Below are 12,476 nucleotides of genomic sequence, written 5' to 3'. Positions count from 1 at the left end.
CTTTGCTGTAATCTAACACTCATTTTAAAGTATAAAATGTTAATTGTAATCTTTAACAAAATATAAATATTAATATAAAATTTTCTAACTGTTAATTATAATGCTGTGATGCATTTACTTCATCCTTTCTAATTTTCCTTTCTAATTTTTAATTTATTATAACAAAACAGCATATTAATACATAATATCAGCCATTTATCTGTTACCTGGCATGACGAAAATAATTATTAGTTTATCAATATCAGACAGAATTTTTATATTGGTGCTTCCATAATTTTACCATGTAAAGTGTTTAGTACCTTTCAACATCTATTCCACAGAGTTCTGCTGATTTTTCTCCAAAACCATTGCGGGAAACATGAAAACTGTCTTAATGTGGTCAGTGTGTGATTACCTTCATTCTTAATATATTTTGAACAGAGAGGAATATCTATTAAAACACCTGAGAATTTATTTTAGAAACGCATGGTGTAAACATACATAATTGAAAAACAGAAACACTTATAAAACCTGTAGCCTGGAGACAAATCACTGTTAAAACAAACAAAAAAATCCAATAGAGAAAGTCACGGCACACTTCCACAAAAGGATACGGCTCCGACAAGAGCGTTAATTCTGTACATTCAGGCTAAAAGCCCATAAAAATCTTTAAAACCAATCTTTTAATAAACTATACATGCAAAATATACCTGTGACCACTAGGGCGGCGAGAGAGAGTGTAGCCTTTTGGCATCAGTTTTACAGAACAACATTGTCTTTGTGTGCGCTTACGTGTAAGCCAATGGCTTTCCGCTCTCCCAATAAAATTTTAGGAGTCTGTTAAATGGTTTTTAGTGAGCAGTCAAATCATCATATGAATCCGCTCCTCATCCAGCTTTATCCTCACATTGCCTCCTCGTATTCCGGCTCAGGACCGGAATCAGAGTCCGATTCCATTTCCAGCTTTAGTTTGGATTCGTCGGTAGACAGACGAATGGGATTTATATCCCCAACACTCTTGAACGTGTGCAGCTCGTTATGCACCATCCTACGATCTTCGAATCCTATGCTTCCCTGCGACACCAGCGGCGAACGAGGCCTCGGAAGATTAAAGGTGTTGGGTGGGTTTAGGAAGGACTGAAATGCATCTCTATCTCCTCCTCTTCCGTCTAGCGGATATTCAGCGGACGAATCCGTAGCCGGCGGTATGGAGTCCGCTGGTCCCGTGAACGGACGGTACGCGTCTACCTGATGTCCGTTGCTCCAGGATCCGTTGTCGACATCTGCAGGTTGGTTCTTGTCCAGAAGATGTCCGTACATCGTGGGGTCGTCAATGGAGGCGTAGACGTGGGACTCATTGTCTGCTCTGGATTTTGGGAATGTGGCGTTGCCCGGAAGGAAAGGTTTCCCTCTGGGCATATAGATGGAGGACCTGTTGGCTGTAGGTTTGTTTTTCCTTCTAAAAGAGAAGAAAATAGTTTGAATATGTATTTATTCCTAAAAGTAAACAAGCTTTGAGTTCTAGGCTAAACGTTTTAGTTCTAGATTTATCTTTGTCCATTGAAAAGGTTTTAATATCAGCAAAGTGATTCATAATTCATCAAGAAGTATTTCAAGTGGTGGACCCTGGTACAGATGACACAAGTAAATGCCAAGGGTGGAAAAACTTTCTCAAACTCAATTTGGCTGTTTAGAATAGCATACTACTATACTACACAGTATACTTGGATGTGGTGCATCTGCCAAAAACTGGATTTAAAAAAAAAAAGAGAACCACAAAAAAAGCGAAAGAAATGCTTTTATTGCCAGTAACTCACTGAATTAAAGGTGTGTTTACATCATGTTGTAATTGCAATAATTACAAGATTGTAACTTGTAAAAAGTGTTCACGTCCTTGTAGAGCTCGTTATTACAACTTGTAGACTGGGAATTTTCTGAGCTCCTACTTGTACCACCTGACCGCTACAATTTGGGCATTGATAGTGTTGCCGAAGAAACGCATAAGACCAAAAAAACAGCCCCCTTAGTTCCTGTGGCTACATCTGACAAGTTTTTGGTACCAGTAGCACCTCAGTTCAAGCGGCATGTGAACTGATCATCTCTTCCTCTTTACTACTAGTTAACATGAAATAAATTTGAATGAACATCAGAAGGTATGTCATTTCAACCACAGAAAGTCCTACTGACTCTACTGTCTGGTTTTTTGTTTTTTGACAAAATGGAGGATAGCAAAGGGGGCACATAATATCAGCATTATGATTTGACAGGTGATCTGACCATCTCAAAATTACGGTATCTATCACGCTAAGTCTCATGAATTTTTTGATGCGCATTGAGGAATATATTTGGTAAATATGTTTCCATCATAGTTTATCTTCATATTGGATACAAAAATGATCAGACTGAAAGGAGCACATTTTTTGAATTTACACACATCTTGGCGTTTCCATCCAGCATTTTTTATGCGATATACCACAATTTGTATAAATATAGGTGGATGGAAACATGCCTAATGTTTAAAACTGTTATTTTAGTATCATTAGTAAACTGTCATACTTTCTATTAATATTTTAAATGTGTAAATTTTATATTTTCCATTTTCATTTTTCCAATTTTGTTAAAATATGTCTAAATACTTATTGAGTTTCGTCTCAGTTTTAGTTATTTTAGTACTTCAAGTTAAACTAAACCGTAATTAAAAAGTTGTGCCTTGTCAACTAGCTGGAATAAAATAAGTTTTACATTTTATTTTAGTTAACATTTATTATTTTTATTTATTTTTTATGTAATTAAAATGTTTTAAAGGCTTTAAGTTTTAAGTTTTAGTCAATAACCCTGGTTTGAAACACTGTTGCATATTTAACAGTATAAAATATGTAAATTAATTGCATAGGAAAATTTGGATACTATTAAAATGAGTAAAAATCCATTCACATAATTTTTTTTATTTATTTAGTCATTTAATTGTGCTTTTTGTGTGCATCTTTTTTTCATTTAAATATGCATTTTATTTTGTTGTTATTATATTGCCTGATCTAGAGTTGCCACTGTTCGGAGAAACATCCACAAATACCCATTTGTTGCAGAAAAAAATAATTATGCTCTCGTTAGACAAATTCATAAGTGAATACAGAAGAAAATTCAGACTCACTTCCGAATGACGCACACAACTATAAGTGCGATGATTACCAGCAAAAGCAGCACCCCGACCACAGCCAAGATAATGCCCAGGAATTTCTCTGTAAGGAGGAAAAAATGGTAGGAATGATTATATGATTACCTTCCAACACAAAGCGAAGTGTGATCAATGCACAAATCCATTCAAATGAAGACAAACTCTGCAATGAAAGCGTTTTGCTCACTGGTTTCCTTCTGCAGAGTGATCTTGGAGAGCACAGCGAAGCGGCCGCTCTTGGGCTCACAGTTGGACATGTTCAGGTAGAAGCTCTGCTGTTGTTGGACGACGGTGTTGGTGAAACTCTGATCTTCTCTCCAGGACTGCGTTTGGCCTTGTGAGTCCAGCGGTCCAATCGTGACCTCTGTGTGGCCCGAGTCACAGGTGAGCTTGCTGACGTCAGTGAACTGCAGCTCGGCCTTGTGCTCTTGGGGGACGTTGACGATCCACGTGACGGATGAGGAAGGATTCATGCCATCGGGCCAGTTGGGCGTCGCAAGGTTCATGGTTCCCAAAATGAGTGGAGACACGGTGTAGATTACATTCTCTGTGAAGAAAGCAGGAAGACAATGCTATGAGACTGTCAACTCTATTACAATAGAAAAACAGTTCTTTTGAATTTGTATTTCACAATATTATAGTTTTTACAGTGTTTTTGATCAAATGAATGCAGCATTGGTGAGCATTCTTTCTAAAACATCTGAATTATTCCAAACTTTTGGCAGGTAGTGTACTTACCAGTGATCTCGGGACTCGTCGCAACCTTTAAGAAAGGTCCTTTCTCCTGGCTCAGGTCTTTTATCGTTTTAGGAGTTACGGTAATGGAAACATTCCCTTTGATTTGGATTTTTTGGATTGTGCCTTCAGCCAGAGAGCAGAAGTAGCCGATGTTGGAGCCGTCAGTCTCAGAGATCAGCAGAGAGACCTTCTCGTTACACTCTTTGACTGGGACAGTATGGTGCAGGTTTCCGACTGGGGACGTGAGATCCACGGTGCCTTGATCGAGCACACGGAGCAGCCAGGTGAACTGCTGGAGGGGAACATGCAGACTGGGATCCAGAGTCGGAATAGCGAGGGACAAGGGAATAGTCCCGCTGACGTCACGAGAAGATACACTCGGACAATCTAGAATTACATGGAGGAAAGGGAAAAAATCTAAATAATGTGGTGAATGAATCTCAAAGTGATTCTATCAAGATTAGGATTTCAAGTATAAATCACTTCTTCAAGAAGGTTGAATGGTGAATGGTCCATCCATCTGTCTATCTATCAAACTTCAAGGCTTTGTAAACATTTTTAAGTGTCAATATTCGTCTCAACATTTTTTTTTTTAAATCTACTTCCTTACATTCACATTGCAATTCTACATCCTGTTACTGAATTCAATTTGAGACCACATCTGAAGAGTCAATTATTTCATGTCTAAAGTTTTTCCTTTTCATTGTGTTCATGTGACAGTCCACTGAGCATGTGTGCAGCATTTGTGCTCCTATTTACCAATGGTTTTGGTGGCCGTCAGCTGCAGGTCCTGCACGGGGCAGTCGAGGAAGGACAGGTCAGCTTTGGTGCCCGCAGGAACCACTATCTTCTCCTGCACCACAGAGTTCAACCTCATTTCACAGAACGACTCAGGGTTTTTATTTTCTATTTGCAGGCTCAATCCCTCCTCTTTCAGGAGATCTGCAGTGCAAAGAACTGAACAGAATAGCAAGATGGACAACATGTTATTTATCTACAACTTTAAAGCATGACTTTATCAAGATCAGATAGCCTAAAAAGCAATATTATTTCAGACACAAAACAAAATCTATATGTTTTATTTCTCCTTACCTGGAGTCCCACCACGGATCACCGCCACGTTGACATTCAAAGAAAGCCCATTTGCTGCTCTTTTTGCTTCACAATTGGTCAAAGTCAGGCTGAAATCTCCCTGTTTATTGTCCGGCTGAATTTCCGTTGGGGCCTTTGTGAATGAAGTCTTGTCCCCCAGTGTATAATCGACCAACACCTTATTCTTTTGGCATTCTGGTGGAGTGTATTGTGGAAAGAGAACCGTAAAATTGTGCATTGGCTCAACAGCAAAGTTCCATTTAATTTTGTCTTCACTGTAGAAGCCGGTGTCATAGTTTGGTGTGAAGAAATCAAAAGACGACAGTCCTCTGGGCAGCTTGACATCCACCACTACCAGTGCTGTAGATGCAAAGAACAAGGAATAAAATGACTGCAATCAAAAATGAAACACTAAAGAAATTGTTCCTTTTCCAAATCACTTCTTCTAACCTGTTGTATCTGATCCTAGGGACACTTTGAAGTCAGATGGGTTCAGCTCTGTATCTTTGGGAACCTCCAGAGACACGCGTCCTCTATACAAGACCTGGATACGACTGATGGTGCCGTTCCGACAAAACGTGCCGACGGAGATCGGCCCTGCGCGCTGGTACGTAATGATGGTGTAGGTGTGTTTGTCTGGACAGGATTCTGAAGGCTTGATCTGTCTCATTCCTGGAGCTGGAAAGTCCAGTTGGAACATCTTGCCTGATTGAACCTTCAGATCCCAGTTGAAGGTTCTGCTGAACTCCAGGAATCGGGTCGAATGCGGATGCACTGCAATGATGCTGCAGGCTGATGTCGAGCATTCTGTTATTGGAATAAAAAGTAAAGATTTAGTGTTTTAGAAGGTGATTTTTAAATTCAAATGGATAATTTAGACTCTACATTTTTCTACTTGCCGATTTTTTGGTTGATCTCCACCGTAAAGATGTTGCCCGGCTGAGAGCAGTTGAAAGTCACAATGGTGGGCCGAGCTTCAGTGAGTTCAAGGTTGGAGTCACAGGTCTGAGACGGACCTTCATCCTTACATACACTACAGTCAGCTGCCTTCTTACTGAAGGATATCACGGTGCCAGAGTCAGGGGTCACCTCAATTTTATGACATTCTGGAGGGGGAAAAAAATACATATTAAAAAAAAAAAATATATATATATATATATATATATATATATATATATATATATATATATATATATATATATATATATATATATATTACACACAAACAAACCCGATTCCAAAAAAGTTGGAACACTGTACAAATTGTAAATAAAAACAGAATGCAATGATGTGGAAGTTTCAATATTTTATCAGAATTTAGAATATTTTATCAGAATCAGAATATTTTATCAGAATACAACATAGATGACATATCAAATGTTTAAACTGTTTAAATTTCATGGCATCAACACATCTAAAAAAAAGTTGGGACAAGGCCTTGTTTACCACTGTGTGGCATCCCCTCTTCTTTTTATAACAGTCTGCAAACGTCTGGGGACTGAGGAGACAAGTTGCTCAAGTTTAGGAATAGGAATGTTGTCCCATTCTTGTCTAATACAGGCTTCTAGTTGCTCAACTGTCTAAGGTCTTCTTTGTCGCATCTTCCTCTTTATGATGCGGCAAATGTTTTCTATGGGTGAAAGATCTGGATGCAGGCTGGCCATTTCAGTACCCGGATCCTTCTTCTACGCAGCCATGATGTTGTAATTGATGCAGTATGTGGTCTGGCATTGTCATGTTGGAAAATGCAAGGTCTTCCCTGAAAGAGACGACGTCTGGATGGGAGCATATGTTGCTCTAAAACTTGGATATACCTTTCAGCATTGATGGTGCCTTTCCAGATGTGTAAGCTGCCAATGCCACACGCACTCATGCAACCCCATACCATCAGAGATGCAGGCTTCTGAACTGAGCGCTGATAACAACTTGGGTTGTCCTTGTCCTCTTTAGTCCGGATGACATGGCGTCCCAGTTTTCCAAAAAGAACTTCAAATTTTGATTCGTCTGACCACAGAACAGTTTTCCACTTTGCCACAGTCCATTTTAAATGAGCCTTGGCCCAGAGAAAATGCCTGCGCTTCTGGATCATGTTTAGATACCATATTATATATGGCTTTTTTTTTTTGACCTATAGAGTTTTAGCCGGCAACGGTGAATGGCAGGGTGGATTGTGTTCACCGACAATGTTTTCTGGAAGTATTCCTGAGCCCATGTTGTGATTTCCATTACAGTAGCATTCCTGTATGTGATGCAGTGCCGTCTAAGGGCATCCAGTATGGTTTTCTGGCCTTGATCCTCACGCACAGAGATTGTTCCAGATTCTCTGAATCTTTGGATGATATTATGCACTGTAGATGATGATAACTTCAAACTCTTTGCAATTTTTCTCTGAGAAACTCCTTTCTGATATTGCTCCACTATTTTTTGCCGCAGCATTGGGGGAATTGGTGATCCTCTGCCCATCTTGACTTCTGAGAGACACTGCCACTCTGAGAGGCTCTTTTTATACCCAATCATGTTGCCAATTGACCTAATAAGTTTCATACAAAAATTATGTCAGCATGCCCGTCTTGGCGAGTATCCTAGCAAACATAGTCAGTTATGTCTTAAGTGAAGGTATATTAGTCGAGAAAGACAGTGCAAGTGTAACAGTGTACTGGATCGTGCATGTCTTAACACTCTGAGGTCTGAGGGTATCGCCGGCGATACCACCGCGTTTTTTTCTTACCAGTGTGAAAGAGACTCAAAATACTCCGTCAATGTTGCACATACAATTAAGAGTTATACACCATTTTAATCTGTGGAATATCTTCTTTCATTTGTGTACACTCAGAGTAAAAACAAAATGCTGTGCTTTTTGTAAAATAAAGAAAACTAACATGATGCGTGATCTCTCGTCTCCCTCTGAACAAAGTCCAATCCGATAGTTCTCAGAAAATGAACTGTAACTTAGTGAATAAAAAAATTAAACTTATGTCTAAAGAAACGTTGAAATGTCAGGTTTTAAATCATGCAAGTCAAATCGAAAACAAACATTTTGTGTTTATGTAATCTGTATGAAAATAGAGCCATGTCAGAAATCCGTGATTCAGCTCATTATCCGCTAATGCGGCCACATCCACGGAGCCAGCACTATTCAGACGCAAATTCAGAGGCAATACATGCATTCATCGTCTCAATTGTGTATTTATTGTCTTGAAAAGTGTTTATCTGGATGTTAAAGCCATGGTTAGCGAACTCTAGAAGACATGCAGTTAGTTCCTGGTTCTTCTTCTTCTTTATATGGATTTGTGGCCTAAAGGTGTACAGAGCGCCCTCCGGCTGCAAGTATGAATTGTATCCAGCACTCATAGTGATGATATAGTGATGATATATAGAATAAATATAGAATAAATATTACTCCTCTGTATAGAAATTTGACACAAACATATAAGAATCCATCAATATTTCTCCAAATGTGCATGCTTTAAGCTAAAAGCCTATATGAAATGCCATAGAGGTAACATAATTGTTCAGACACTTTGCATCACAGAAATACATTATATTTTAAAGAATATAATAGAATACCATTATTTTAAATTGAGCTGAGACATGATTACAGAGGGTTTTTTCACACCCTACCTGACTCAAAGGCCTCATTAATATGCAAGTCATTTCAGGTCATTATTATTTGATTCTTTTGTCTTCTCAGGTGTAAATGGCCCATTATTCATGATCATTCACGCATCCACGCATACTGTGTTTCTTGACAAAAAGTGACTTACAAATACTAAATCAATATATTGTTTTATATGAAGGAGTAGGCAGCATAATTTTTACATTCTCCAGGCCCCAAATCAGCCTCAGACTCCAGAGGGTTAAAGAGAAAAAAAACTATTCCTGCTGCCTGTTTTTAATGTTAAATCAAACAACAAATAACAAAGAAATCACTCACTGCTCTTGACTGAATAGTTTTTGTAACTTCAATAATGATTAATCTTTATTTATTTTATACAGTAAAGATAATATGCAGTGTTATTTTATATTTGATTACTTTATCCATTTTCTGTACCTGAAAACTACTGTTAGATACCTGAAAAACCCGAAAAGCACTGTTTATTTTATTTGAATATTTGCTTTATTGTACTTATTTGTGATGTTGCTTGTAGTTTGATTGTTTGTTCTTATTTTCTTTTTTATTTGACAGTAGTCCTGTTTTCCCTAAACATAGCACATACCGAACCGTACCGAAACCGTGACCCTAAAACCGTGATACGAACCGAACCGTGAGCAATTTGAACCGTTGCACCCCTAATATATACAGTATATTATATATATATATATATAATATATAATATATATATTATATATTTTATTTTTATTATTATTATTATTATTTTAATCAAATAAATGATGACTTAGTGAGCAGAAGAGACTTCTTTTAAAAACATTTAAAAAATCTTACCATTCAAAAACTTTTTACCGGTGGTGTGTATGTATGCATGTATGTATGTATGTATGCATGTATATGTACTGAATATAGGGCTGCACGATTAATCGCATGAGATTGTCATGCGTGTCTCATCAGTAAAGCCGGTTCTGTGATTAGCGGTAAATGTCCATCACCTGCTTTCAAATGGAGCGGCACTTAATACAGGACAAGCTACGCAATATCGCGTTCATAATCGAAGCCGATTCATCTGCGATTATGAACGCGATATTGCGTAGCTTGTCCGCGAACTACGGCTCTGTATATTAAGTGCCGCTCCATTTGAAAGCAGGTGATGGACATTTACCGCTAATCACAGAACTGGCTTTACTGATGAGACACGCATGACAATCTCATGCGATTAATCGTGCAGCCCTAACTGAATATGTAAAAAAAAAATGTAATGTAATATATAATTTATATATGTATTACATTATATTTTATATTATACAAGTTATTATAAAATGTATGTTATAAGGTTAAATGTAGCCTAATATAAATGTTATTAGATTATAAATGATATTAAATACATAAATGAAATTAAAAATATAATAATCAATAATCATTTAACATTTTTACATTTTTAATATTAGGAAATAGGCCTATTAAGAATTTAATTTATTTATTTTTTTCATTCCCATTTTTTCTAAACTTTTCCCATTTTCTAGAATCATTGACAGTTGGTTTCTTGTTATTTTTGCTTTGTGTGAACAGGCCTTTATAAAGGACTCATCCCATTAGAAAAAAATTAATTGTTTTGACTTGAAAGCACTTACGTCTGTGCTTTTTGTAAGACTTTTTATTGGCAATTGGTTTCATATATTATTTTTGCTTTGTGTGAACAAGCCTTTATGGACACATTCTATTGTGCAAAAATGATGCAATCCAAATTAAAATCAAATTAATCTAACTAATCTAAACTGCTCTTGGACTGAGAGTTGTCCTACAAAACAATCAATATGGAGCCATGTAAACGAACAGAAGCAGTTGTAATCCACATAAAAGCAAACAGACACACAAAGGACTGATTCAGGACTTGAACAGGAAGAGGTCATGAGCGAACACAGCCGCACATTACACGACACCTCTCAGGCATTCTGGGATCCTCCCTGATTACATTAAGAAAAAAAAAAAAAAAGAGCACCTTGCCCATAACAACTCTGGGAAATGCTGACATTGCAGAAGGACAGCATATATCCACATGTGTCATAGTTAAAAATTAGGCTTAAAAATAAAGAGGTTGGTTGATAAAATTAAGTCTACTGTGTTCAAACGCTGGTACATATATGCATCAAGACGACAGAAAGAAACTCACAAGTTTAGACATGATTTTGATTGCTCATATCTAACAACACAAGCAATTCTGCAGAGAAACATCCGCACGTCTCATATTACTCCATAGGAATGACCGCAATGTCTGCAAATATTTACTCATGTTTGTGACAACAAGTCAGCCGACGAACACTCCTCCAGCCTCTAACCTGAACCAGGTTAACATATCAGCAACTAAATCATGTTATTTGTTTAGAGTGACAAAACTGTTAAAGGGGAATATATGCAATGCAAATCGCACCTATGAGTTTGTTTTGATGTACATTTTCAGGTTTAGCCATCTTGGCATTAAAAAAACAACAACTGACACCTATATCTGCACAAGAAAATGTAATAAAATCACACTTTTGACTAATTTTAATAGTTGAAAATCTCCAGCCATCATCAATCATAAGCAACACTCTGAAGGTCACTTTCAACACTGTGAAAATGAAAGTCCAATGACACAAAAGCTGAAATGTCAAACAGTTGACATACAGAAAACAGTGAAAGCCTTGTGTTTTTCCTCTCTGCCTGAGAGCATGTTACAGCAAACTGCCCTCCATTTGTACAGTAACAGATTGTCAGTCAATAATTAACAAGTTATTTTTCACAGCAGCTGTCATAAATGCAAAATGTGTTCATTTTCATAGTAGGCCATGACATGAGGGAGGCCAGATTCAGATCTGCTGTGAACAACTATTATTTTATATTGCATTAATATAAATAATTTCATTTAAACACTCAGCATACATTTAATGAAATTAATTGCCTCAATATAATAATCATGCAAACTATTTTAAACAAACTCTCCGATTACTCATAAATCATGAGGGCTATATGATACATTTCTAAGCTCTTTATATCAAATATTTATACAGATTTTATTAATTTCAATGTTTTAAAACATTAACAGCGTGTAAATGATAAAAACAAAATGAAACATGGCAGTGATGAGGTTGTTAAAACGTGTTTGGGGTGGTGCTTCTTTAAAGACTCACCTGAGATTTCTTGAAACTGCAGTAGAATCAGTCCAATGAGCACTGGAGCCACACACGAGCCCATCATTCCTCTTCAGAGGTCGCTAAACTTTCCAATATATATAAATGTGCGTGTGTTTTAAAAAAGGTTTGATTTAAATCCTTGGATCGCTCATGGTGGATTGAGTTTGTCTGACGGCACAGGCGCTTCCTGGTTCTGATACCTGTTGTGCGCGCAGAAGGGCGTGTGCGCGCGCAAGTTACCTGTCCAAACTTGTGTTCAGGCTCATACAACAGCTGGAAAATGCGATTGCATTATTCAAGAAACAGTTTAACTTACACAAAGCGAAGAGATAAAGTGATGAATCCGAGAGATTTAAACTTTAAAGTAACACAAATCAAGAATCCGTTCAATTTCTTCGGGCACAAAATCCACTAGCTTCATCGTCTGTGGCTGTTCATGTTTATAATATTAACTAACATCATTTTTTTTTTTTGCGTTTCATTTCAGCTCGATTCCTGAGGACATTGATTAATATTCATGAGCCAAGCTTTCCTTCATTGGAAGGTTATCGAAAGAACGTCATCACACGTAATTAATATTCATGAGTCAGAACGGCTGTGCTCCATTTGGAAGGTTACTGATGAGGGAAGTTTAGCAGAGCTAATTAATATTCATGAGCCAGGCCTTTACTGTGAAAAGATGCGTAATTTAGCCCAGAGCTAGTTTGGG

At 37.4% G+C, this 12,476-nt stretch overlaps 1 protein-coding gene across 1 annotated transcript; it reads right to left on the bottom strand.

Moving 5' to 3' along the window:
- Positions 1–429: 429 nt before the first annotated feature.
- cdcp1b (CUB domain containing protein 1b) lies at positions 430–12,230 on the bottom strand. The gene is made up of 9 exons (XM_048203522.1): positions 11,765–12,230; positions 5,884–6,090; positions 5,435–5,791; positions 4,985–5,344; positions 4,652–4,849; positions 3,893–4,279; positions 3,342–3,701; positions 3,131–3,218; positions 430–1,438 (listed from the first exon to the last, which is right to left on the bottom strand). The coding sequence occupies exons 1-9, from the start codon at positions 11,829–11,831 to the stop codon at positions 883–885; spliced, it is 2,580 nt and encodes an 859-aa protein (XP_048059479.1). The 5' UTR covers positions 11,832–12,230; the 3' UTR covers positions 430–882.
- Between the last annotated feature and the right edge of the window lie 246 nt (positions 12,231–12,476).

This window comes from Megalobrama amblycephala, linkage group LG9 (genome assembly GCF_018812025.1).
Source record: "Megalobrama amblycephala isolate DHTTF-2021 linkage group LG9, ASM1881202v1, whole genome shotgun sequence".
Taxonomy (NCBI): domain Eukaryota; kingdom Metazoa; phylum Chordata; class Actinopteri; order Cypriniformes; family Xenocyprididae; genus Megalobrama; species Megalobrama amblycephala.
The sequence above is the reverse complement of the archived record's forward strand: the minus strand, read 5'-3'. Positions and strand labels throughout refer to the sequence as shown.